General features: G+C 33.1%; 4 protein-coding genes and 1 long non-coding RNA gene across 8 annotated transcripts; 1 reads left to right on the forward strand and 4 right to left on the reverse strand.

Moving 5' to 3' along the window:
* Positions 1-1,395: 1,395 nt before the first annotated feature.
* LOC114380880 (lanC-like protein GCL1) lies at positions 1,396-6,413 on the reverse strand. Of its 4 annotated transcripts, none has more exons than XM_028339991.1 (6): positions 6,201-6,413; positions 5,890-6,049; positions 5,565-5,743; positions 3,897-4,011; positions 2,511-2,981; positions 1,396-1,959 (listed from the first exon to the last, which is right to left on the reverse strand). In XM_028339991.1, exons 2-6 carry the CDS (start codon positions 6,040-6,042, stop codon positions 1,639-1,641), a joined length of 1,239 nt encoding a protein of 412 aa, XP_028195792.1. In that variant the 5' UTR covers positions 6,043-6,049; positions 6,201-6,413; the 3' UTR covers positions 1,396-1,638. The 4 variants fall into 4 exon arrangements, with proteins under 4 accessions (XP_028195792.1, XP_028195793.1, XP_028195794.1 ...); XM_028339992.1 differs by having other exon boundaries at positions 5,890-6,057; XM_028339993.1 differs by having other exon boundaries at positions 3,897-4,008; positions 6,154-6,407.
* A 3,078-nt stretch (positions 6,414-9,491) lies between these two features.
* LOC114382113 (flagellar attachment zone protein 1-like) lies at positions 9,492-12,671 on the reverse strand. Its single transcript, XM_028341351.1, has 3 exons — positions 12,264-12,671; positions 11,521-12,095; positions 9,492-10,941 (listed from the first exon to the last, which is right to left on the reverse strand). Exons 2-3 carry the CDS (start codon positions 12,062-12,064, stop codon positions 9,629-9,631), a joined length of 1,857 nt encoding a protein of 618 aa, XP_028197152.1. The 5' UTR covers positions 12,065-12,095; positions 12,264-12,671; the 3' UTR covers positions 9,492-9,628.
* A 4,912-nt stretch (positions 12,672-17,583) lies between these two features.
* On the reverse strand, positions 17,584-19,264 carry LOC114382513 (histone H3.3). Its single transcript, XM_028341989.1, has 5 exons — positions 19,115-19,264; positions 18,585-18,662; positions 18,409-18,485; positions 18,225-18,315; positions 17,584-18,137 (listed from the first exon to the last, which is right to left on the reverse strand). Exons 2-5 carry the CDS (start codon positions 18,654-18,656, stop codon positions 17,967-17,969), a joined length of 411 nt encoding a protein of 136 aa, XP_028197790.1. The 5' UTR covers positions 18,657-18,662; positions 19,115-19,264; the 3' UTR covers positions 17,584-17,966.
* A 3,429-nt stretch (positions 19,265-22,693) lies between these two features.
* LOC114382514 (histone H3.3) lies at positions 22,694-24,274 on the forward strand. The gene is made up of 5 exons (XM_028341990.1): positions 22,694-22,826; positions 23,204-23,275; positions 23,373-23,449; positions 23,536-23,626; positions 23,723-24,274. Exons 2-5 carry the CDS (start codon positions 23,204-23,206, stop codon positions 23,891-23,893), a joined length of 411 nt encoding a protein of 136 aa, XP_028197791.1. The 5' UTR covers positions 22,694-22,826; the 3' UTR covers positions 23,894-24,274.
* A 1,793-nt stretch (positions 24,275-26,067) lies between these two features.
* Positions 26,068-27,050, reverse strand: LOC114382096. Its single transcript, XR_003660178.1, has 2 exons — positions 26,887-27,050; positions 26,068-26,659 (listed from the first exon to the last, which is right to left on the reverse strand). It is a non-coding gene; the product is annotated as an uncharacterized LOC114382096 (long non-coding RNA).
* Positions 27,051-27,717: the final 667 nt, after the last annotated feature.

Below are 27,717 nucleotides of genomic sequence, written 5' to 3' on the forward strand. Positions count from 1 at the left end.
GTGTCACGTTTTTAAGGAAGCGAACAAAATTTGATGGTATTCAATTATGATTTTTTATAACTTATAAAAAGTCTTTTGGTATTTAAAAATATACAAATTTTAATTGATTATTTTTAAAAAAGATTTCGATGAGTATTATTTGATTTTTTAATATAAAACATCTATAAAACAATTTCATCCAATCAGATTTTGGTAGATTTTTTTCTTTCTTTTTCTATTAGTTACCAAACTTTCTTTTATTTCATCACGCATACCATCTCTTCTCTTTAATATTCTTCCATATGTGTGTCATATATATTTCTTCTATTCTTTTAGAATAAAAAATGTCAAATATATTTCCCCCTCTTCACTTTTTCCTTTATTTTTTAAATTAAATTAATGTTTATCTTATGTGCTAAGACTAATTATGTTTTCCTTATACAGGTTATATCCATCACCTCTTGACATAATGTTTTTGTGGTTCTTATCTTTAATTTTGTCATTCACATAACTCAATAATCTTCTTACTAATTTTTCACTCTCACTACGCCCTTCTAATATATGCTTATTATTACATTCATTTAAATATATCATTTATTTATCATGAAATAATTGTAGTAATAAAAAAAATCAGAAAACCAATGTATAATTTTAAATTTGTTGTTAAAATCCAAAAGTGAAAATGAGAAGATATTATTATAAAAAAAGTTAGTATATTAGGACATTTAGAATCAATATAACTATTAAAAATTTGAAAAACTTTTACATTTTTTTATCCAAATTTAAAAAAAGTATTTTTAAAATTTTAAATAATTCTTTCAAATCTTATATTTTTAAAATTTCAAAAAACTCTTTCAAATCTTATAAATCTATAAGTCTTTTCACGTCCTTATGATATACATCTATTAAAATTTCTACTATCATAAGATGTTTTATACAGAAATATGATAAATCATAATATTCTTAGGTAATCTTAGAATTTTTTCATACTAAAACAATCTTTTAAAATCATAATTCAATATACCCCTTAATTTATCATGCATTTATTTTAAGTTTTTAAGTTTTTCCTTTATTTCTTTCATTTGAGAGCCTTTTATTTACAATTTTCAATCTTTAACAAAATCCTATATCCTCTTTTTGTTACGTTCACCTACACCAAACTCTTTAAGTTATAACTTAAACCCATAGTCAAAAAGCAAAATTCCTTTTCTTAGTACAAGACGTCTGATTATCATTCTGAAATAATGTGCTAGTCGAAAACCCAATTCGGCCAGTTCCAAATTTTCTCACGGCATCTTGTTTATTATAAAAGAAGATTATTTTATAAAAGCATTTTTTGTTTATGGGTGTGTAGAACATTACTCGCGGTGCCTATTATGTTTATTTAATTAAAAGTGCAAGGTGAATCTTTTTATCTGATCAAAGATTAGATTATATTGTAAGGCAGTCAGAGTGTCAAATACAATATATCATCTAAATTATTTACAGTAGCAGAACCTCATGGCTCGTGTTTTGCTATAATCAAGTCGAGAGATGATATATAGGATCTTATATATCATATAATCCTTGAAACACCTATTATTTTTCTTTTCTTTTCACCAAGATCATATCACTTATGATTGGTGTCTACCTAACATTTTCCATCTCTACTGGAACCATCTATAGTTCATAACCTGGGAACCTAGAGCTGTCGGGTGCAAGTAGATCAAACCAGAGGCATACTGTCCCAGCAAGTCCTTGGGAAAGTGAATAGCCATTGGCAGAAGCCAGAGATTTTGCATTATCATACATGAAGGAAGCGAATGACTTTGCTCTCTCTTCGTATATGCTCTCTTTAGTGAGTCTGTAGAGGGAAAGGAAGGCATAGGCATTTCCAGATACCCCATCTGCAAGTCCCACCTTCTTCACCAATCCACTCTTCCATACAACTTCTCCTGCTTCTATTGCAGCATCTCGTAGTTCTCTGTCATTTGGAAATACCTGCAAAGCACACATACATAACCAAGTTGGTGTCATTTTTCAACCATTCACATTGATACTTGAAGCACTAGTTCTGCAATGTGTCTGTCTAATGAAAATTGGAAAAAGCAACAAGTTGTCTTTTTAGCATTTTTTGCATTTTTTGCATTTCTCCTCTCCTTTTGGAGAACTGATAATGTTGTTTCTTATAGAAAAAACTTGGTACAATTATTTAAGAGCCAAAACTTAAATATAGTTTTTTAAGTGCTTTTAATATTATTTTCTAATCAGTAATAGAATTTCACCTTAATAACCTATGTTAATTTTTAATGTAAACTCTTATTGTACACATAATTGAAGTAACAAAAAATCACCATTAAGCACTAGTTATCTGGGTAAAATTTTGCAAAGGTGGTGATTAAGTACTAATTATTCAAGTAAAATTATAATTTCAATTAAAAAAACTACACATACACACAAGCAATGAACCAAAGTTTTGTCCTTTTTTTAACCTTTTAAGACACATGAATAATGAAGCATATTGGAATAATTTGTTCTGGAAAGTAATTAACCTGTGCTGCTTTAGACAATGTGATGGCCATGCCAGTTGCACCATGACCCCATTGCACTAACTTATCCCTCGGATTCCCTTCACTGGAGGGGTAGTTTCCACTGTGAGGGAAACGCTTACTCATGAGGTACCTCAAAGTTCCCTTGACATCCTCAGCATCCTCTCTAGGAAGTGGAAAATGTAGCAGCACATGAAGGATACCAGCAAGGCCATTTGCTGCACCCAAGTACCTAGTTCCATGCCATCTATACATCAATGGACAGTCTTCAACATCAGATGCTCCTGCTCTACCACCCGCCAACACTGCATCAATAATAGGCATCAAAATGTCTTTGGGCACTGCATCATCTCCTAGGTGCTTGTTCACAAACAATGCACCCCATAAGAATCCAGCTCGTCCATACAGAAGATCATATGACATTCCAAAACCACCTTCCTCTGGTCCAACTGGTAGGGCTCTCTCTTTTGCCACCTACACATTAATCCCATCATAAATGGTAATGAATATTGTTGTTGTTAGGGGATGTAAGACAGAGTGTGAATGCTCAGATTTTTGTAGATGAAAAAAAACTTCGAAAAAATCCTAGTATAGGCCCCTACTAGTTCAACATCCGTTTGCCTGATCTTAAGATTCCAACAAATTTGAAAGCGCTCGTCTTTCGCTTGTAGCTTTTTTATGTGAACAAATTTGAACCACGAATCACTTAAAGCAGGCCCCATGAAATGTATAAACAAATTTGTCAAAAGAAAACAACGGTTCAAGTGAATGCCTTTGATTTTCAAACATGTGCTCACACAAGAGGAAAGAGAATAGACAGCACAAAAAATACAAACAACAGAAAATAAAATATACACGGACATTCCTAATATATATGCAGTTATGCACGGTGTAACCTTTACAAACCTTTACAAATCAAGTTTGTTAGTTTTTATCTTAAAAGTTATACAAAATATTTTTAGATTTAGAATACATAAACAATTAAATTTCATATAAAAGTGAAAAACTAACTATGACAATTAAAATTCGAATTTTTCTTTCATTCCATTTTCTTATTTAAATTTCAATTTTTTTTTAGCCTTTCATAAGTTTTGAAATCCTAAATCTCAATGTTATAAAGAGTGCAAAACTCACATCAGAAGTTTATAACTGTTTCATTAAAAAAGAAAATCAATAACAAACGCAAAAGGCTGCGGTGGGGATTATCCAGACAGAGACTGCTGAAGCAGAAGGAAAATCTTCAATGTTATTCAATGCAAAATTAATTACTTGCATACTAAGACTGTGACAATATATATAGACTATAGAGTCAGCAGATTATGATGGGGAGCCAAAATGTGGCCACATGGTTCATTAAGAAAACAGAGCCAAAACATCTATAAATATTACCTCAAAGAATAGACCCAAAAACAGGTCACGCTTTGGAAGGTCCTCCATGTAATTGGCAACGACAGCACCAAGCGCATAAACGCCTCCTCTACCACACAAAAAAGTCACGTGCCTGCTACAAACATTATATCTTCAGGTTAGAGTATGTGACTTGAAGATTATGTTTTTTAAGAAACTGTATGTCTTTGATTCGAACAAAGGAACGCTAACCAACAAAAAATGTATGAAACTACTACAGCACGAGTTTAGTGAGTGTTTGTGTTAACAATGAGATGCCCCTCCAACGTACTTTTGCAAAAGAATCCCTTTGTTATTTATGTGTTGAATATGCATTCGAATACACGTAACCACAATTTAACTTAATTTGCACACAATCACTGAGTTTAAAATTAGACGAGCTATTTTTCTTAATCTCTCTGTGTATGTGTCGACTACTATTATAGAAACACCTTATAATACGAAAAAAAAAAGTTATAACTTATAAGTATCTGTTTGTGCAAGAGAAAAACAAAAGGAGTGATATAAGAATAAAAGAAAAGCATGAAAATTTGGATCTTTTCAATATTTGGAATGATTTAATAAAATAAATAAAAGATAAAGCAAGTTATTTTCCATTTTTTTCCTTTTACTTTCACTTCTTTTCTTTCACTTTCTTTTCTAAACCAAAAATATCACAAATAAAGATAATTCAATTATACATGGATAGTAATGAAGATTATATATTAATTAGTAGACACAAAGCAACTTAAAAAGATAATATGTAAAAAAATATAATCTTAATTCATCACAATAAAAGTGTTCCCGTACGAATTACTAAAAACATAATTAAGTTAACGCATATGCTACAAATTCATGAGTTACCCATACAAAGTTACTCATGTATTTTATTTTTTCAATTTAAAGGTTTTAAGAATTAATTTAATATAAAACAATCAAATATTTCGTATGATAATAATATCCGTTTCATGTTTGAAATGCTAATAACATATTTTCAATATATTTATATTATTTTACTAAATGAGTACTATACGTGACATAGACTCATCAAAAATAAAAAAACTTAAAGCTTATTAAACCCATTATTAATTTAATAAAGTTTATAATAAATGCATATTAAAAAGTTCAGCGAGAATTTCTTCTGTTGGCATCACATATCATCACCCTAAAATGACTAGCTAGCTGTTTTTACCAAACTAGACTGTGACTAAAGAGCGACCCATATTCTCATATCTAATCGAATCAGCATGACAAAATACGAATCTCGCAAAATTTCCTGAAAAGAACGCCATGCCATCGTAATCTCTCACGCTCTCAAACTCAAATCGAAATATCAATTAATCAAAATAAAGTCTGAAACTACAACCATCCGTAGTCATATGGAAAAATAAAACTTACTAAAATGAATGAATTTTAATAAATTTCAGCTAATAGTGTTAGAGAAACAATTGCTACTATTATTTAGCAACATTTCTCAGAGCTAAATTACTAAAAACAAAGGTTAAACAAAATATTTGAATTATCTGATCCGTTTTTTTTTTATCATTCAGAAATTAACAAAGACAAACTAGGCAGCAAATAATTAGATGTATTTTTGTTTAGAAAAATATTACTAGTAACTAGTAATGTAAGATAAATATCTGGATTTTTTTAAAAACTTATTGAAGATACCTGAGGGAGGCACGTGCAGCGGTGACACACGTGTCAATGATATCGCTGCATAATATCAAGTCGTTCCGGCAACCGGTAACCTGGTACGACCGCAAGCAAGTGAAGGCGGTGCCCAACAGACCCGTGTACACCGTCGGATCAACCACTTGATCTCTCCGGTTCCAAGTCTCCTCCACCACCTGTACCAATAATTTCACTACTTTTAATTTTAAAAGGTTTATGTTCAACACTACAATGCCTTCTAGATCTATCTATAATAGTAAATGTTACAGTGTTACACATATATAAAATGCAAAGAAAAAAAAGAAGAAAAAATGAAACGAACCTTGTCCTTGAGGGAAATTGCTGCGCTCAAGAATGTTTCAGTTTCACTGGGAAGTGAAAGGTTTGGAGACGGCAGATTCATGGTTTCCGTGATGAAATCCGAGGGTTCGTGTTTCCCCTCGTCGCGTCCACCTTCAACCACTGAAGACGTCATTGTCCCTCTAAAACTCTCAAATGAAAAAAAAAAAAAAAACCAGAAGTGAAGTGTTTGTTGTTGGCAACAAATTACAAGAAGCAGAAGAATGAATATAGAGAGAGGAGGCACCAGCACGATGATGCTATTTATTATGGATTTGCTTGCTTACAACTTACAAGTTACAACTATTCCTCAGCTTAATGAAGGCGCAAACGTGTCGATCAGTGGTTCTATGTGGTGGCGGTGTATGGAGAGACCGTACGCCAGCTAGCCACGTTTGCAATTTTTGTTGTGATGGAGTGTGCCTAGAAGAACATGTGAATCACATGGCGTTCTGGGTAAGATTTTTCTCCCATAATATGGGCGTGGGCCGAGAAAGCAGAGAAACCGAGTCCATGCCCAATAGTACTTTTTTTTTTTGTTATTGAAAAGTTTACTTGAATTGAGTACCGTGTGACTCTCAAGAGACGGAACAAGTCTCAAGAGTAACAGAATAGTTATAAAAATTCTTATATATGATGTTCCCGACACAAAACAAATGAATCAGGTATTCGTCCATCTACCAAAAGATCTTTTATTGTGTCGGAAGGTCTTTAGAGTCGAAGGATTATCTGTTTGTTGTTTCTTGCTGAGAACTTGAATGCGTGAGTATCCAATAGATTGAAGGGGAGGATACCTGCAAAAGTTACTTCGATACTTAAGTGAGGGTTTAGCTCAAATCTATTAATGATATATAATGAGTAGGTGAGAATGACTTTGTCCATTAACTGGAGGGATTTATCCCTTTTTATACTAATATTGTTGGGCCTGAGATCTATGGGTTTCTCACATCATGTTTACCAGTTGAGTAATACTCCTCCTAATCATACTTAGCTACTTCTATTGGTCTACGAATTTAATGATGATAATCATTACCGAATGGTGCTCATTGCTCGAACATGCTGAAGGTCAAGATGTATTGTTCGAGAGATGTGGATAAGTGGCCAAATGTTGTATTCGGTTTGGGCGTGTCAAGTGCCCCTTTGTCTTGGTCGGGTACTTTATCTAGTATACTAGCCCCTTTTTGGCATCGACTGAAAAAAGGGGCTTTATTACATGTAAGGACGGTTACCTTCCTTAGCAGTTACGTGCTTTTATTGAAATGAATTGAGCATTGTATCGTGGACGTAACAATTATTACCCACGCCTATTCACCTTCCCACATTGGACATCCAAAAGTCGCGTGTTCTCAGCTGTAGATTTGTTTTGATCAAACGGTGGGGAAACTTCCTTGTTTTAGGCCCCACTCCTATAAGTAGGGGGAGGTCCCCCCCCCCCCCCTCCCCTCTCACTCTTTGCTCCTAATATATGCTTCTTTACTATGAGTCAAATAATGCTTTTTCGCTTTTAGTCGAGTAATGTAACCAATTTTTTTGTGAGGTATGTAATAATGGTGTCAGTTGAAGCTTCATCATCAAAGGAGTCAGTTGGAAGCGAGTCTGAGGTTCGAGGGTTTCGCGACGAGGTTTTTGATGTGTCGTCCAACTCTCACTCCCTAAGATTGGCTTCTTCTAGTTCTGTTGACCTTTCAACAACCTAGGGGTCTAGCGACCTGTCAGTTTTTTTAAGTCAGCTGCCACCCAATGCGGTTGAAAAGGTGAGTGAAAGCATCACAACCCTAGTGGTTGTCACCACCTCCAGTGTTGAAGGAGAAGTGTCTGTCTCCTCCCATCATGCATCCAGAGTATATGTGGGTTGACGAAGAGGTAGGTACCTACTTCTCGTGTTACAACCACGAATTGGACTTGATCAACGTCATTAGTTGGTTGTTGATCAATGACATGACGGACCTAGAGACGTGCTCGATCACACTTTGCATGGTCCGGTCAAACGCTACTTTGCTCGCGGAATTCGTGTTGATGAATCGTGACTTCTTCTACATGTATGATTGTCTATTTCGTGATTTGCATGTGAAGGTCCCCTTTGATGATTTTACTATGGGTGTCCTCTGGATACTCAATGTTGCACCAACACAATTGCATTGAAACAAGTGAGCAGCCATGCAGGCGCTCCAAGCATTTTGCTTGTATAGCTCTATGCCAGCAATGCCCAGACTTTTCCTGCAACACTTTTGTAGTTGTCCGTAGGATAAGGTTCGGTGGATATCACTGATTTGGCTGCCAAAGCGTCCTTTATTTCATCCTTTCATTTCTTCTTATAAGAGTTTTAAAACCGGTTGCTTCAAAGTAACCATACGGCCACTCACCGGGAAAGACTATTTCTATGACTCGGCACGGAACCTATTGTTCCCTTTCTACTAGCAATAATGTCCTTAGCGGTACAACAAGCACCCAAAGGAGCTGTTGAGTGTTAATGAACACCGAGACCTCAAATTCCTCGAATCGCTCCCTCGACAACTACTTGCTTGGTCGCTATGAAGCATTGACACCGACACGGACACCGGACACGACACGGACATGGACACGTGAACACCTGTAATGTCCAAAATATAGAACGTAGTACGGGTGTCGTGTCGGTGTCGAACACTGACACGGACGCGTGTCGGACACCGGACATGGCAAGGGACTAGAGTGTCCGTGCTTCATAGCTTGGTCGCCTTGTGGCCCTTTTGCTATATTTGGATCCTGTTCGGGACCTTGAAGGTTAGTTTTTATTTCCTTTTTGATTGTTTTTCATTTCTTGTTGTAACTTAAAAATTTTTCACTTATGTTATTTTGTAGGAATTATGACGCAGGTTGATGCCAACATGAATGCCTTCTGTCAGGCCAGGCGGGATTATGAATGCCTATGTATAATACTTAAATTTAAAACCTTATTGAAATAAAATTGAGTTTCTTACCCCTAAGCAACAGGTAGTAATATAATTCAGCTCATCATAAACCTGAATTATAAAACAAATTCCTTAGTCTATTCAATATTTCGAGAGAATAATAACAGGGTCCCTATTTAACCAGAAACATAATAAAATAAAAATGGTCCCTATATTTGCTTCCAACAAGTTTTCCTATATTCCCTATAAAACTTGCTTTTCTTTGTTCACTTCGACACATCATGCATTGAAGAGTTTCATAAACCAGTAAAATGCGGATAAAATGCGGAAAAAAAAGGTGTTTGCGTACAGGATATATAAATTATTTGAAAAAACTAATCCCTATCATCCATCTACTATTCAAACCACATGGAAATTTCAGAGGATCTAAAGGACAAAACAAAGGTCTAACAGGCATTTTCCTGTACTGTATTTTATACCAAAGTTGCTGCATTGCAAATTCAATATTACGGGGTGCTGCTCATGTAAGCAACATGAAGCATAAATATTTATAATAACCTTGCGTATCCTGGCATTTAAACACTGTCGTGTACGCTTAGTTAGTCATTTTGTTTTAATAATTATGTTGTTGGTATGGAATATTATACTATACGCCACTCTTCACAAACAAAAAAAACGAAAGAGAGCACCAAAAACATGGTTCTCAAAATAGGCGTATAAAACTTGAGTCTAAATTAACAATTGCAAAGCAAAACATTATAAACACAACATCAGTCTAATAAATTAACGTATGAATTATGAATCCTTATAGCTAGGGACTTTTTTATATATATGTCACGTTTGTAAATGTTCCTCGTTGGATGGTTCCTTTCGGTGATTATGGTAACCTCTTCTCCGTATAAGGTCTCCAAATCTTCTCAGCAAAGCTCTTCGTTTCCTCGAGTTGCTATCACTCTGAGGATCATCAAAATGTGACTCATCAAGATGATCAAAATCATCAGGGATTCCCATGTCTACATCAGGACAAGATTCTGAATCCGATGATGAATCCACTTCATCAAAAATCGAACCCCTTAATGTGTCATCATTATCAATGTCTTTGTTATTGTTATTGACCTCTTCATTATTCCCCCCAACTTTGCTTATGTGTTGCTGCTGTTTATGGTTATGTGGCGTTATCATTTCCTTTAGATTAAAACTAAAAGTTTTGTTCATACTCTTAGAATCCTTGTGATCTATTGAGTTATTATGTGCCTTTGCTTTTCTCCCTGATTCCTTATTGTTATTACTATTATCCTGATCTTTGCTACCTTGATCTTTTGTAGATGGCTTCTCCATAATATCCTCATTTTTGAACTCCTTCATTGATGATTCTGATAGCATGCGTTTCAACTCTCTAATGTTTTCAAATGAAGCAGCTTCGTGGATTTTCAGCATCTCATTCTCATGGAATAGTAGGTTGAGACTATCTTGAAGTCTAGCATTTTCAGCCTTTGCAATCTCAGCAGCTTCTTTAGCAACATTGGATTCATTCAAGGCTTGTTTGAGTATATCTCGCAACTTTTGATTCTCTTCCTTTGAAACCCTTGTCTTGTTCTCTGCCTCCTTGAACAAATCAAGGACTCTGGTGCTTTCTTGTGTCGCAAGCAACCTTTCCTCTTCGGCTCTTCTAATGCAATTCACAAACTCGGTTTCCTTGTCATTCCATGCAGAAAGGAACTCTTCAGCTTCCAATCTTAACCTCTCGGCTGTGTTTTTGTACCTTTCAGATGCTTTCCTTGTTGTTTCTAGAATCTCCTTGTACCTCTCTTCTGTGGTTCCTAACATTGCTCTCCAACGCTCTGCATCACATTTGGTTTGCTCTAGTTCTACTTGGCTTAAGGTCAGTTTTGCCTTCACTTGGTTGGCTTCTGTTGCCACTTCTTTCAATGCAAATGCCAAATCATCCATGGCCTTCTTACTGTTCTCTTCTGCCTCAGTTGCTGACTTCAATTCATTTTTAAGCATGTTCAGTTCTTCAAGCATGGTTTTGGCCTCCTCCTTGGTTAGTTCCTCCTCGTCACCCAACAGCTCTTTTTCTAGCTCAGCTTCAATTTCCATATTCTCTTCTACACTTTCTTTTGTGGTAAACCCATAATCATCCGTCCCTACAGAAAAATCAAAGAACAAATTTAGTGAAAAAATATATATAGTTTTCATCACTAATAATACTGGAATCATAAGGATTTTAGTGGAGAATTTTTTATAAAAAAAAAACACATTTTATTATTTGTTAAAGTTTATTGAAATCTACGAAAGAGACTCATTAAATAAGTAACGAGGATCAAATTCATAATATATTTTAGTATGTTTAAAAGAATGTGTTAAAAAGTGTGTTTTCATCATTTTTTTAAGGCTTAAACATATTTAAAATCCCTAATAAACAATCGAATTTTGTTTTGAGTTTCTAATAATTTATTTTAATGTTTTAAGTTCATTGAAATTTTTGTTTTGAGTCTTTATCATCAGAATGTTGTGATGATGTCATGTTTCAACGGATGACAAAGACTTAAAATATAAATTTAATATATCATGGATTCAAAACAATAAAAAAATTATTAGGAATCTATAATAAAATTCAATCATTTATCAACATCTTAATCATATTTTAAGTCTTTTTCTAAAGTAATTATTGACCAATTTTGGATACAACTTAATCTTGTTGCCAGACTGAGAATCAGACTCACCAGGGGTTTGGGTGGCGCTTATTACTTGAAGTGGCTTTAATTTTTCTTCAAGAGAAGTGATCTCCAGCTTTGACTCTTCAAGCAAAATCTTATTCTGCTCCAGCTGCTTTGTTTGCATTACCAATGTGTCAAACAAATTTGCTTCTGATTCTCTTCGCTTGTCCAGTTCAGCCTCCAATTCTTGGATTCTCCTTTTATAGTCAGACAACAAGGCCGTTGCATTATCCTCGGATGATCGAAGACTATCCATCTCGTTCCTCATGCTGTCCAACAAAGCATCTTTCTCGGACAAACAACGTTGCTTTGAATTTGATGATTCCTTGTTGCTGTCTTTAATACCCATTAATTGTTGCTCTATTATACGTGGGTTTGAAATTAATCTCTTGGAGGCTAATGATTTATCAACCATGACATTAGTCTCCTCAGCAACCCTTTTCATTTGCTTGAGATCATTGAAGGCTCGACCTCTCTCACGCTCAACTTTTCTCATCTGCTCCTCCATTTGGTTCAGCTTCTCATCATAATTCTGCTGCTGCTGTTGCATCTTCCAAACCTTGCCAATTTATTAGCTATTCCTTCAAAAGCAACAACCATATTTAGAAGAAATCAAAATAATAAGCATTATAGTAGGAGAAAGCAAATTTTGAGAGAAAAAAGTATTGATAATTACAATAATATCTCTATAGTATTGATAATTTAAACTCTCAATAGTATCTCTGAAACTTTTACGTAGTTAATCTCACCTAGTGGGATAAGACTTTGTTGGTGTAGTATCGATAACTACAATCATGAATCAAGAGGTAGTGGAGTTGTTCCAAATTTGAAGATGAATTCAGTGCATAAAACAATGTTTCCAAAAAGGAAAAGAGGAGGATTAGAAAATATCCTTTAATAGCTAGCAATGGAAACAGGACATGTAGGATATCGTAGGTGAATGTTTGATGGTAGATAAGTCTGCTGCATATAGGAAGCTTCTAATATTAGGTTATGGGAAGAATAATAACACGGGAAAATCGCAACAAAAGAGCAGAAAAAGGGGTTTAGTTAGAAATTTTCCGAGGTTGACGGGGGTTCCATAGGAACCTAAGGCTTCAACGTCAATGACTCAACGTTGGTTCCTTAGGCAAATGAAATGAATAAATTGTGTTTGTTTGTTTTGTTCTACGCTGAATGAAGACGAGAGGGAGCTTTGGAATTGGATAAAAGTAGTTCGGTCGACATAGGACGTAATCTACGTCCAACCAATCAATGTTAATCTTCGTCTTTATTAAGATATGAAAATCAAATTTCATAAAATAATTTTCTTCAATTGCAGCCCTCAACGGGCACATAGTCTTGGATAATTAACGATATATTGTTGCATGTAAGCAAAACATATTGATTACTAAAACGGGGACATATTCAGCATATCAGAAAAGTAAATAAAAAGAAACAAAATCTCCTTAAAAATAGAAGAATAGTAAAAAACATGGAACGACTTGGCAATTTTTAATAATATTATTTTTTACTCAACTTAATATATATACAATTATACAATACATCATTTGTAAGAAAATGTTAAAACCTTGTATTGATATAAACTACAATCAATGTTAAAAAGAAACTACTTAGTTTGCAGATTGCTATAACTGCACTGGTTTTTAGCACTATTCTATATATATTGAGTTAGCCATAGCCCATATTAATAATACAAGAGCAGAGAGATAAGTCAGTTTTATTTTATTTTTTCATGCTCTGAATTTCTGAATCGAGATTCCTTACAAGTGTTCAAACTTGAGTGAAACTTCGTAATGATGAAATGCTATATGAACCCATCAATGTCACTAGAAAAACCTAATTGACGTCAATTGAAAAATCCTAACAGGTATCTATTCAAAAGTAAGTCATGACCAATGCCAGTAGAAAAAATTTAGTCAATGTCGACCAAAAAAATCATTGGTCAACATCAACTAAAAAAGCCTGGATGACAACGACAAAAAAAATCATTAGTCAACGCTAGTAAAAATTTCTCATGACTGACGTCAGTGAGAAAATAACCCTAATCAACATCATCTAAAAAAAATCTTGGCCGATATCGATAAAAAATAACTTTGGTTGACATAATACAAAAAAATTCTGACAAAAAAAACTTCGGTCAACATCAGTGAAAAACAACTTATGTCGATATTAGTCGTAAAAACTTTGGTCACCTGCGAGTATTGAGCGAGAAAGAATCGCGAGCAAGAACGTGAGTTAAAGTGAATATCTCCGAAAAAAGAATTTCAAATTCTATATTTTTTGAGAAAATTTGAAATCTCACTATTTTAGTCAATCAAAATGATTCATAAAAATACCAAAAACAAAATCTTCTTTCAAATACTCTATCCAAACAAGTTATTTTATCATGAATCATTTTAATTTCTTGAAAAAATAAATTCTCCTATTAAATTGCTCCATTCAAACACACTACTAGCCAATTTGGAAAATATGCCATCAAGCTGAAGTAGGAGAGCTCTATCAATCATAGATGCCATGTGGTGCAAAAGGAGTGATAGTAGTTCCTATTCAATAAACTCTAGGTGGAAAATTTGTTTAAAAGCTAATTCAAAAAATCATACATTACAAATAGATTCAAATTAAAGTCACACTCAAGTACAGAAGATATATATATATCCTGTCTACCTTTCTTCCAAAATGTAACAGGTAGTGAAAATGTGAAATAATGTTAATGTCATCTTGCAATACAAGTCTTGAATATATTAGAAGATAAGTCAATTTAGTGCCTTTTACTATCTACTTTTGTTTTTAATTAACCTAAAATGAATTTTTTTTTCTGTAAGTTAAATTGGGTGACTTTGTTTAAACTTAAAAAAGACAATTTTAAAAAAGTGTTTTTAAGAAGCAAATAGGGATTTGCTTCTTTAAATAAGAAAAAAATTGTTTTTTAAGCATAAATAATTTACACAAACACACCAAAAAATATAAAATTGTTTATTTTATTAAAATAAGGGCTTATGTTAAGTCAAGTTATTTTATATCTTTAGACAAATCATGACTCCTAATTATTTTGATTAGATACAAATAAATACAAATGATAAAACGACGTCTAATACGTCATCAAATTTTGATTAGATATGCATTTGAGATTTAAAACGATAACAAGCATAAGCCATAATCTCATGAGATATGAAGAATAAATGAAGTTCAAAATTTGATAGTGTTAATCTCCATCAAAAGACATGTTTGCTATGCAAACCTCACATATAAGAGGTGACTATTTAATACAATGCACAAAACCCAAGTCCATAAGCATGGACTCTTTGTATGAAGAAGGAATGTGCATTCAATGCAAGCATTAAGCTCCCAATGACCATTATCATCAGATGAAGGTCAAGTGGAGAATCCAACTATTTTAAGATAACAGATACTTGAAAATGAAGGTTAAAAGCACCAGAAGCTTTGAAGAAGAAGAAGAAAATACGAACTTTATGCACATACATTTTGTTCATTCTTTCTCTTAAAGAAAAATTTTATGTATAATAAAACTCAAAAGCTCTCAAAATACTTTGAACTTATTGAGAAAAAATATTCTATGTAAGACATTCATAGTTTTAGTCACTAAGCAAACTCGAACAACAAATCTAATTTAATTTGTTTAAAGTCGACAATGACTTAGTAGGACAAAAAATATTAGGTTGTCGTCTTGTGTTTTTCCAAAACGTTTTTCCATTGTATGGTATTGTTGTTGAAAATTTATTATCTGTCAATTACAAAGATCTAACCAACAAAAAAACTTTGTTTTGATTTCAAAAGTATTTAAAATTTTTAAAATCACATTTTAACCCATTTCTTGTAATATTTATCTTTACAACTTATTCCAATAAATAAGTTTAAACAATTTGACCTATAATTTTATGTAAAAGTTAAAATTAGATTTTTAGACAAGTTAAAAAAATATTTATTAGTTAATTTTAATTTATAAGAAAAATTATTCTATTTTAATTTATAAGAAAAAAATATTTATGTTTGTAGTTCTTATATTTTTACTTTTTTTTTAACTTTAGTTCCTAAAATTTTATATCATCCAATTTAGTCTTTATTTTATTAAAAATGTGTTTTTAGTTCTTACACACATATTTGTTAAGACAACGTTAATTTCATCTACCTCATTCCTATCTTTGTTTTCCCTTTCATTTTTCAGCCATTCGTGTTGCAGATCTATGAATTCACATGATTCTTCATCAATATTTGTACCTATGGATTGTGATGTTGTGGTTTGAAATCCTGATCTTGTTCTTCACAACCATATGAAAAGAATGTGTGTAAAAAAAATAATTATTGAAAGCAAGAACCAACAACAACTCATTATTCAAGAATTAACGCCATAAAAAATATGTGGGAAAGGACTAAATATTTTTTATAAAATACAGAGATTGGATTAAACAATATAAAACTTAAAGGACTAAAAACAAATAAAATAAAAATATATGTATCTCAAAATCTTAAGAACATTAGTCTGTTTTAAATAAAAAATACCAGTGCTTCCTTTTCAATTTAGAAGAGCCAAATGAGCATAACTGACAAATGAAGTGTTTGGATGGAGGGATAGCTAGGAGAGAAAAAAGAATTATTTTTTATCGTTAACATTTAGGAGGGGAGTAAAATTCCTCTTCATCTAGGTTATATGATTCCCCAAGTTATGATTCCCCCTAGTATGAAAATTAAAACATTTCAACTGACATTCGTTACTTTTTTCAAGGTTTCCGGGTGAAAAACACAAGCAACCAAGAAGTGGACACCGACAAACAATTGATGTTTTTTTTATCAGAACGAACTATATTCTCAGACAAACACGGCAAAGCAAATTGACCAAAGGGAATTTCTCTTAAAAACTTATTCTCAAAATGAATCTGTTTTAAAATATATTACGAAAGTGGTCACGTGACAGCGGATAAAAACTTATTCTCAAAATGAATCTGTTTTAAAATATATTACAAAAGTGGTCACGTGACAGCGTGACAGCGGACAATGAGTTTCATGAAATACTTTTGCTGTATAAAAAATATAAGCTTCAAAAGGTTTTAACTTTTGATAAAAATATGTCAAAATGATCAAAATTGAAGAAGAAATCCCCTAGCAAATTTCCAATTTGATCAACTCATTTTTCCAAAAAAATGAATTTAAGATTTAACCACCCATTTTTTTAATCTTAAATCTTATTTTTGAGCTACTTAAAGACATCTTTTAAAAAAATGAGTTGACTACGGATTTACTAGAGAAATCATCCTTCAATTTCAAACGTTTTAACATATTATAATCTCAAATATACATTTCTATCAAAAATTACAACCATTTAAAGTTTATAAATTCCCTACAACCAAAAATATTTCGATAAGACTTGCAAAATACACATCATGTGTAATATTTCGATAAGACTTGCAAAATACACATCATGTGTCCTGTTTCGCCTCCCCAACGGACTGACAAAATCCACTATCTACCGTCACAAGTCCCGCCAACAAGACTGACAAAATGCTTACATAAAAGAAATCATCTGTAATATATTTCAAAACAATCTCCCTTTGGAAATAAGTTTCTAAAATAAAAACCCTCCTTTTTGATCAATTTGTCACACGGCAAACTATCCTCTACTAGCCTTTTGTATGATTCTAGTCCATTCAGAATTCAATCAAGTCAATGCGAACTAATCAAGCCGCCACAAACTGATCAAAACACTGACGAACATTTAGACTCGAGAGGAGGCTGGTTGATAAATGTAGATTAATAAAAAAGTTAATCAAATGCAATACAAATCCCAAAAGCATCCTATACTTGATTTATCAAAGTATCATTCTACCTGAAACATGACACTAATTATCATTGAGCTTTCTGACAATCCTTCACCAGATCATCTTTCTAACTTTTTCTTCATGCACATATTTCTTCCTCTGCCTATATACACAATCATAACTAGAAACTTAGATTTAAACTAAAAATTATATTAACTTTTAAATCTGACAGCTTCGATTAACGCTCTTTTCTTTTATGGAGGTAATCCATAAATAATGTACAGTGAACAATAAATAAGAAACCCAGTAACCAAACTGGGATGGAAATCCCGAGTAAGAACGAGGCAAGCCAACAAACTAACTTAAACGAGATTAGATGGCAACTGAATGTTGTCCAATACAGTTTCTAAAGTGGCTGCAACATCCCGCAGGTAAAAACTAAAACAGAAGCATTCTAACACATACATATGTCCAAAAATCAATTACAAGCCAATTTTCTTAAAGGAAGAAAACACAGTCACGGACACTCGGCAGTATTTGCCTATATCCCAATTAATGCTACTACCAGCAGAAAACCTACCCTCCCTAACAACCCCATCTATTGAATAAAAAAAGGAATCTGAAAAACAAAAACACCAACCGCAGCCACCAATCATCTTCATCTTTCCAACCACCAACTCAAGCACGCTCACCACGAATCCTTCTTGCCAGCTGAATATCCTTGGGCATAATGGTTACACGCTTGGCGTGAATGGCACACAGGTTAGTGTCCTCAAAGAGCCCAACAAGGTATGCCTCAGCAGCTTCTTGCAATGCAAGCACGGCGTGGCTCTGGAAACGCAGATCAGTCTGCAACAAAAGCACAGCAAAATTCCCTTGTTAACAAGTTCAACAACAAAACACACAAACATTAAACAATAATACACATTACAATACCTTGAAGTCCTGAGCAATTTCACGAACCAGCCTCTGGAAGGGGAGCTTCCGGATCAAAAGCTCGGTACTCTTCTGGTATTTCCTAATCTCACTGATTTCCATAATTAAACCATATTATTATCAGAGATCACAACCAACTACATACAACGAACACAAAACAAGTAAAATCCTGGAAAACACTCACCGAAGAGCAACGGTACCAGGACGATAACGGTGGGGCTTCTTCACACCACCAGTAGTTGGTGCAGACTTACGTGCAGCCTAAAATTAAAACAAAGGAATTAAACTCTCGGATAAAATTTCAAAACATATCAAAATGACCAAAGATTAATTAATTGTTGTTGTGATTATAGAAGAGACCTTGGTTGCAAGCTGCTTCCTAGGAGCCTTTCCTCCTGTGGACTTACGAGCGGTTTGCTTCGTACGAGCCATCTGTGTCTACGCCCAAAAAGTAATTTCAGAAACATCAATTACAAACAAACAACAATAGAACCTTCCTTGCCCCTTTCTATTGCATATCCTAATCTTCAAAACTTTATATATTTATATTTATCCATAATCTCAGTTTAATTAATAAATTAAAGACATATGATACGTTGGCCAGATGAAACTATCGACTAATTCTCCATAACAAAACATCGATTTGGAAATCAGAACGTTATGACTAGGGAAGAATAAAAATTCAACTGGCCTATCTAAGATACAAGATTTGGAAATCAGCAGAAACTAAAGAAGATAAGTGAAAATCGATTTAATCATGCTCAAACCCTAAACTATGCTCAAACCCTAAACCATGCTTAAGACAAGTTTCGAACTAGAAGCAGAATCATATATTCAAATATTCAAAAGCGCAAAACAGATCACTAAACCTCGAAGGACTACTTTGGTACCTGCTTCCGAAACGCAGTACCTGAATCTTGAAGAATAGAATACAAAGGATCAAATTGTAAGGAATGATAGGGATATATATAGCGTGCTGATGGAGGCGTTGGAGATTGATCGGACGGATACAAATCAGTATCCGTGTGTTTTTGGCCGTTACAAATCGGACGGCACCTGATGCTTCGAACTGTGTTTTCTAAATTTGAATAAGCGGCTGAGATGCAATTTAGGACTGGAGACACGGATCGTGAAATCCAATTGCCTGTTTTCTATTGGTTGCTTTCACTGACTAGTTTGTAACCACTTAGGAGACGAGGTATGAAAGTTTTCTCATATTGTTCAATCTTTCAAGTGAAAGATTCAGATTTTTTTATTATTTATTTACTTTTTTATTTTCTTTATTTTTGGGATTGTTCCGTTCCTTTATATCCTCTATGGAGGCTACACCTCTATCGTTTCAAGTACATTAGGTATTTTTTATTTGTATTTTTATTTTTTGTTTTTATTTTTAAAAAATTATTTTCATTTTTAAAAGATTATAATTCTAAAAATATGTTTAGTTTAACTTCTTATTTTCAGTTTTCAAGAAATAAAAACACTAAAAATACGTTTTTAAAAGAGTTAGACTTTTTCGTGAAAAATCATGGTCTGAGTAAATTGATGACGCAAGAACGCTAAAGTAATGTTAAATAGAGAAAAACCTATTAGCACAACAAGAGAAAGTTCACTAAAATACTCTCCGACGTTTTTATTTTGATATTAATTTCGTTCCACAACTTTGGGTTCATTTTGTCATTTGTTTAAGTAGCCGAATTAACTAAAGAAAATTAAATCATTAATGAGTTCTTTGTTTTTATTTCCAAAGTTAAAAATGTTTACATACTAAATATACGGCATCTAAGTAAAACAAATTTCATGTGGACACGATATTCGGACTTACCATTTTAAATACTACTTGTGCAAATTGGTATACTTACCAATAGGTTAAAAGTGCTCAGCTACCAATAGGTTAAAAGTCTCTTATTTTTGTGGCGTAGCGTCCCCGTGGTTGCTTCATAACCACTTTATAGCGGCGGTGGTGGCACTAGGTTGGACGGTGATGGCGATGGTTTTCATTGGAGGAGGAGAAGAAGGAGATGACATGACAATGAGTAGGCCAGCTGATGTGGTACTTTGTATGTCACATCATTACTTAACATAATGAGACTCACAACAGGTACTATGATGAAACAAAAAAAATTCAAGTACTTGATTAATAAATAATGAATTTTATGTTGTATCTTCGCTTCACTGCCACATCTTCAAGTCTAGCTTCGTGGCTCCATCAGCATAACATTGTGATTCCTTCGTTGTGACTCTGATGTCGTATCTTCGCTCCATTGCCACAACTTCAATGTCGCATCTCTAACTTCGTAAATATGCTCTAAACCCTCACCAACATCCTTGTGATGAACCAGGTCAACATCTTCTAGCCAAAGCAAATATGCTTCCTTAGATCTATTGCGGATCTCCGACTTCGAGGTCCAAATGTAAGGTGGTGGGTGGTAATGAGTGAGTAGTGACAAAAGTATAACGATGGCAGAAAAAATGAACAAGCTTTTGCTGTAGCCAGTTTTTTTAAAAAACAGTCTTGAACAAAACACTAAATAAAATAATGTTGAACAATATTACAAAATACTAAAAAAATATTTTAAGTGAGTTTTACTCTATTTCTAGTCAAATGAATAAAACATTTTAAAGTCTTAAAAAACATTACAAAATACTAATAGATTATTTTTTTCGATGGATTAGGTAGGTCAACCCGACCCCCCGGGGTTTAGCCTGAGTGGATTGAGTCATAAGTGAGTCGATTCAAGTTTACTTATATAGATCTACAAAATTAAAAATGAACCAAGGTGATGCAAAGGTGAGTTATCATTAGAGGTGATTTTTAATGATAGTTTTCATCCTTATATTTTCCTTCTTCCTTTTTCATCCTTATATATATATATATATATATATATATATATATATATATATATATATATATATATATATCTAGAGAGAGAGAGAGAGAGATCATACTTGGTTTAAGATATTATCGGAAGAAAAAGGAAGAAGGAAAATATAAGGATGAAAACTATCATTAAAAATCACCTCTAATGATAACACGAGACAAAGCACGAAGATGATTTTTTCTTAATATATGCACCACTATACTTCAATTTTAATATATATATATATATATATGTGTGTGCGCGCGCGCGCCATTTACCACTACCTTAGTCATTATTTGAAAAAAGTAGTATAGTCCAAAGAATAAATAAAAGAGATAAAAAAAATCCTAAAAATAAGATAAGTTACAATTGAGTTTAACATTTAATTGTTTTAAAATAAAAGATTATAATTTAATTTGATATAAAAGTTGGTCTTTAAAGTAATGTGAAACTAAGAACAATTTTTCCAGATGCTTTTTATAACTTGTAATCTTATTGATAAATTTTGTGCACACTTTTTTTTAAAGAAAAATAAACTATAAAAAAATACTAATTAGAATCTTAATTGATGGTAAATCGTGTTGGAAGAAAAATACGTATCTTTTATGTGTATTTTAGATAAAAATTAGTTTATTCATCAACTATATATTATTAGTCATGACAAGTATTCATATCTTAAAACCAATCAGAGTTGATACAACGGGTAACGATTTGTATGAAGAATGTGAATTTATTTGATAAAATATTCTTTCTTTGATAGTAAATAAAATAATACAAAGACATACATTTTAAGTTTGTTTTTACATAAAAAAGTTTTTAATTTTTTAAACAATTTAATTAATTATAAATAATTTTATCAATAACTTATAATTATCCATTAAGTTTTTATTTATTTATTTATTTAAGAGTTTAACATATTAGCCTATTGTACTCTCAAAGTCACAACTACTTAGATTTCATTATTGATATAAATTATTTAATCTATCTCTTTCATTTTTATTTTTAAATTGAATTGAATTTCTATCTTTATTTCTAAATTAAATTTCAATTTATAGAAAAATATAAAATATGAAATCATTTATTATAAACTTTATTTATGTAAAATGAACATTTTTCTTGTACACTGTACTCACTAAATCGCTAGTTAGATAAAAATTAAAAAATATAATATAATTCAACAATATAGCTTAAATGTATTTTTCCTGTTAAAAACGACTCTTCACCTTTGTTTTTATCTAAAAAAGTAAAATTAGAGAATGAAAATCAATTATTTTAAGGTAACACATTTTTATTTTGTTATGCTTATGAGAACACATTTTTTACATAACTTTAAAAAAGGTAGAAAAAAAAAACAACATTTCACTGTTTCAGACATGAACCAGGGTATACCGGGAGGGAGAAGCACTTTTAGCACAAGCGAAAGAAAGAAATCGTGGTGCGTTTCTCGCCGGACTTAGAGTAGCCAATGGGAATAGGACAATTAGACTTGGCGATCCGGATTTGGTGTCCCAGATGGCATCGTAGCCGTTTATTAAATTTGAGAAAACACAACTCGACACCTAATGAACCGTACGATTCAAACGGAAAAAACACACGGATAATGAATCGTATCCGTTCGATCACTGACAAACGCTTCCAAGAGTATGCTATATATAGGGCTTTACTTCCTTTACTTTAAGAATTTTTGATTCTTTTCCCCTAGATTCAGCCACAGTTTCGGAGGAGAAGAAAATAGTCGTTCGAGGTTAGTTTTTCTTCTGAGATTTGGGAATTTAGGGTTTATATCTTTGTCTTTTTGGTTTCTGTTGATTTCCAAATCGCGTATCTTAGATAAGACAGTTGAATTTTTATTCTTCTCTAGTCACAACGTTCTGATTCTTACGCCTCCGAGTCAATATTTTCGGTTAGTAATTTCTAGGGTTTCAGATGTTTTGTTTTGGAGAATTAGTCGATAATTTCATCCGGCCAACGTATGTGTCTTTAATTTCTTAATTAAACAAAGATTATGGATAAATATAAGTTTTGAAGATTAGGTTATGCGATAGAAGGGGGTAAGAAAGGTTCTATTGTTGTTTGTTTGAAATTGATGTTTCTGAAATTACTTTTTGGGCGTCGACACAGATGGCCCGTACGAAGCAAACTGCTCGTAAGTCCACAGGAGGAAAGGCTCCTAGGAAGCAGCTTGCAACCAAGGTCTCTTCTATAATCACAACAACAATTAATTAATCATTGTTCATATTGATTTGTTTTGATTTTATCTGAGAGCTTAATTCCTTTGTTTTACTTTTAGGCTGCACGTAAGTCTGCACCAACTACTGGTGGTGTGAAGAAGCCACATCGTTACCGTCCTGGTACCGTTGCTCTTCGGTGAGTGTTTTCCGGGTTGTTTTGTGTTCGTTGTATTTCGTCGGTTGTGATCTTTAATAATAATATAATTTGATTCTGGAAAACAGTGAGATTAGGAAATACCAGAAGAGTACCGAGCTTTTGATCAGGAAGCTCCCCTTCCAGAGGCTGGTTCGTGAAATTGCTCAGGACTTCAAGGTATTGTACTATGCTATTGTTGTTGTTGTTTAATGTTTGTGTGATTTGTTGTTGAATTTATTAACAAGGAAGTTTTGCTGTGTTTTTTTGCTGCAGACTGATCTGCGTTTCCAGAGCCACGCCGTGCTTGCATTGCAAGAAGCTGCTGAGGCATACCTTGTTGGGCTCTTTGAGGACACTAACCTGTGTGCCATTCACGCTAAGCGGGTAACCATTATGCCCAAGGATATCCAGCTGGCAAGAAGGATTCGCGGTGAACGTGCTTGAGGTGGTGGTTGTGAAGATGAAGATGAAGATGGGTTGCTGCGGGTGGTGTTTTTGTTGTTCAGATTCCTTTTTTTTTTTTTTCAATGGATAGGGTTGTTAGGGAGTGTAGGTGTTTTACGGTATTACCCATTAATTGTGATACAGGCAAATACTGCCAAGTGTCCGTGACTGTGTTTTCTTCCTTTTAGAAAATTGGCTTGTAATTGATTTTTGGACATGTGTGTCATAATGTTTCTGTTTTTAGTTTTTACCTACGGGATGTAGTCACTTTGGAATTGTATTGGACAACATTCAGTTGCCATCTAATCTCGTTTAAGCTAAGTTTGTTGTGCTAATTAAACTGACCTCCCTTCTTGGTTTTGAAATGAGAGGATTTGAATATAGTATTACAGAACTGGCAGAAAATCTACTCAATTTGCTCATAAATACTTAATTACCTATGTTGGTTTTGGCTTCAAATTTTGTTGAATTTCATCTCACTTGTGTTACCTGTCTCGATTAGGTTTCTTGCATAATATGATCATGCATGGGTGGCTCCACATTCTTCTTCCTTTTCTGAATATGGAATATTTTGGTTAGAGCTTGTCATTCAGAATAGATGATGGTGCTTTGCAGAAATTTTATGGAAATGCATCTTAAGGAATCAAGTTGAGAAAGGCTTGGCTGTTATACTCGGTATCATGTCTGTACCAATTCTTTTGGCTTAGGCAACTCTTCTGTGTAGAATTGATCTATCGCTTTTCTCCATTCTTGTAAAATCGGAACAGAGTGATCTATTATACGAGTAGAGTGATTTACGAAATTTGTGAATAGTCTTCAGAGATAAAAGTCACTTTTGATCAAATATTCAAAGTTCAGATGCTTCTTACTTCAAATACTCAAGTTCAGATCACGTAAACACCTCAAAGAGAGGTCCATTTTTGTATGCTCATGTTGATAATGGCTGTTCATACACTAATAGGTTTGTGAATTTGTTCTGAAGTTGCTTTGTCTCTAATTTGGAATGTAGTCACTCCAACAACGCACCCTCATGCGATAATTAACTGTTACGAAGATCATGAAAGAAGGTCCTGACTCCGGAATCTGTTTGCTTAAAAAATCAGTATATACTAATAACACCAATAGGTTTTATAATTAGGTCTTTCATTGTCTTTTTAAGTGTTTAGTGTATTGTCACGGTTTTATTTAGTAAAAGACATTTAGGTGGGTTGAAAAGAAAATATATTTATAACCGATTCTTGATCTCGATTCGTGAATGATATTAGACTTTATGATTATGAGAACATTCAAAAAATAATTGCTAAAAAGGAAGGATAAGTTCCCTATATATGTATCAACTCTAGTCTTATGGCCTGTCTTTGTGAGGCATTATGATGAGATTGTGTGCAAAACTGTGATTTTTAATCAAACTGTGACCAAACAAAACAAGCATATTATGCTGCATTATATGAATGACTAAAACCTATTAGTGTTATTTTTAAGCAAACTGATTCAGGACCTTCTTTCATCTTCAACTGGACGTGATCTTCATGCATAGTGGTTGGCCAAATCTGGTGTTAATGCTCATCTTGTCATGTCTCTCTGGTTTGCATGCCCTATGCAGCTTTCGCATGTTTTGTCAGCTGATGCCTTGGGTACTGTTTTCCCAAGGGCTAGCTATTTTTATTTCTTTCTGTTGTTTGCCTCTATATATCTTTCTTAATGATAAAAAAACCCTTATGTATTGCTCGTGCAACTTGGAATTCTAGTTGTATATAATTATTTGTTTGTTAACAGTATCATGAAATTATTTTTTTTTATTCAAGAAAATCGAAGATAATGTAAAAAAAATTATAACAATTCATATATCTTTACTTAACTAATTGAATTAAACCTTTCTATCATAAAATGATTGAAATATTTAATAATAATTCACTTTGTCTTATAAGTGATTAATAATATTGTGAGATTATCAAGTAATTAAGAATAAATTAGCATAATTATATATAATTATATGATTTATGTTTAAATGTTTTCATTCTTAAAAGTTAATAATAAAACTATGATTTTTATAATTCAAAACAAAAACTATTTAAAATTACTTTAACTTAAAATTAATATTAAATTCAAAATCAATTCTTTAGTATGAAACCAATAACATAAAAAATAAAAATAATCTTTAAAATCAATTCCTCACACCATACACACATTTTAATAAATCCACGGTTGAAATTTAACACATATCTAACTACATTTAACGGTTCAAAATCAATTCTACTCAACTTTAAAAGACACTTAAGAAAATAACTAAGACACACAAAAGTTAAGAGCTTAGTGCATGACTTGCAGTTTGCTACACATAAGCATGATGCAAGCAATACAATTAACTAAATGAAAAACTGAATTCTGCAAAAATGGGAGGATCACAGTTACATGGTGTTCTTGACATTCTCTACACTATTTAACAATGTTACCCTAATCTGCATAGTCACATCGATAAGAACGCGAATGGTGCATCTGGCTATGTCGCCAAAAGCTAAATATACTGGTTGAGATATAGACTTTACTGAACATTCAATCCATTGATTTCTGGAATACACGACTTTTCTTCTCCTCAATACCAGATTGGGAAAATCTCAGACGAAGAACCTGCAAAACATCTTCTATTTTGACACCTTTCTTTGCCAACAGAGCCATGGAATGATAGAGTACATCAGCCATCTCTGAAGCAGTACGTGACTCGCCCTCATTGTTCTCTAGATTTGACACAACTCGTTTGCCTCTTCTCTGCAGGTAGAAAGATACAGTTACAGTCTGGGATCTTAAGAAAACAATCTTTAAATCCAAATTTGCAACAAATGCTAAGAAAATTCACAAATAACACAAAGCGTGAATGTTCTTGTTAGAACAACATATTAGCAATAACCATAAAAAAGTAAAAGAATTTGAGGACTTGATCCCATGGAACAAAACTGCCACCCAATTTAAACCCAGATATATAAATCTAAACTTACATCCACAATTTAATGAGAAGTGAAACACATCACCAAGTGTAAGTTCACATAAAAAACTGTACTGTTTTCACATATAAAACCACATAAGGAGAATGTGCAATCCAATCAACTTGGCAAATCAAGTTTTAAAAAACTATCCACAACCACAATTTTGGCCATAATGTCAAGGTTGTAGGACTGTCCACGACCACAATTGTGGCCACATTGGTCCAATATATCAAGGAATACGACAAATCCAAAACCGCGACCGCCACGACAATTTAAACTTTGGCGAATACACAAACTCAGTTCCTTGTTTATTTACACCAGTAACCATTTCTTCAAGCAACCAAATTCTAGAAACCACACTAGTTAGTTAGTTAGTTGACACAAAAGTACCTTAGGGTCTGGTGTGTGCATAGAAGCAAAAACTAAACAGTGGTTCCTTCTTGCCTTGTAAATGCAATTAGGATAGGAGAGTTACCCTTGTGGAAAGCCCTGTTACGTTGAAGCATGTGAACATACGAAACAGCCATTGATTTGAAGTAAGCCTGCACCTGCAACAACAACAACCAATTTCTCAGTGACTCACTGATCCAAAATATTGGTAATACAAAATATGTTCGAGTCTACAATTCATACCCATTGAGTAAAAGTAAAAAAGTTTAGCACTATATAAAATATAAGTGAGGAGAAGACTCATGAACCTGAGCCTTAAGATCAAGTTTCCTTATGTGGTTGTTCGTGACTCATTACTCACATATTATGCTTGTTTTAACTTATATTTATTTTCCTATTTTTATTTTTTCAAGTGTTTGTTATAATGTTATGCTTGGAACAATAGTTGTTTCA

This window comes from Glycine soja, chromosome 13, assembly GCF_004193775.1.
Source record: "Glycine soja cultivar W05 chromosome 13, ASM419377v2, whole genome shotgun sequence".
NCBI lineage: Eukaryota > Viridiplantae > Streptophyta > Magnoliopsida > Fabales > Fabaceae > Glycine > Glycine soja.

Coding starts and splice junctions, on each gene's coding strand:
- LOC114382514 (XM_028341990.1), top strand. CDS start 23,204: ATGGCCCGTACGAAGCAAACTGCTCGTAAGTCCACAGGAGGAAAGGCT. Junction 23,276..23,372: donor GGAAGCAGCTTGCAACCAAG/GTCTCTTCTATA, acceptor TTTTACTTTTAG/GCTGCACGTAAGTCTGCACC. Junction 23,627..23,722: donor AAATTGCTCAGGACTTCAAG/GTATTGTACTAT, acceptor TTTTTGCTGCAG/ACTGATCTGCGTTTCCAGAG.
- LOC114382113 (XM_028341351.1), bottom strand. CDS start 12,064: ATGCAACAGCAGCAGCAGAATTATGATGAGAAGCTGAACCAAATGGAG. Junction 10,942..11,520: donor AAGCGCCACCCAAACCCCTG/GTGAGTCTGATT, acceptor ATTTTTCTGTAG/GGACGGATGATTATGGGTTT.
- LOC114382513 (XM_028341989.1), bottom strand. CDS start 18,656: ATGGCTCGTACGAAGCAAACCGCTCGTAAGTCCACAGGAGGAAAGGCT. Junction 18,316..18,408: donor CCTGGTACCGTTGCTCTTCG/GTGAGTGTTTTC, acceptor TATGGAAATCAG/TGAGATTAGGAAATACCAGA. Junction 18,138..18,224: donor AAATTGCTCAGGACTTCAAG/GTATTGTAATGT, acceptor CTTTTGTTGCAG/ACTGATCTGCGTTTCCAGAG.
- LOC114380880 (XM_028339991.1), bottom strand. CDS start 6,042: ATGACGTCTTCAGTGGTTGAAGGTGGACGCGACGAGGGGAAACACGAA. Junction 5,744..5,889: donor CAATTTCCCTCAAGGACAAG/GTTCGTTTCATT, acceptor TTATTGGTACAG/GTGGTGGAGGAGACTTGGAA. Junction 2,982..3,896: donor TTTTGGGTCTATTCTTTGAG/GTAATATTTATA, acceptor ATTAATGTGTAG/GTGGCAAAAGAGAGAGCCCT.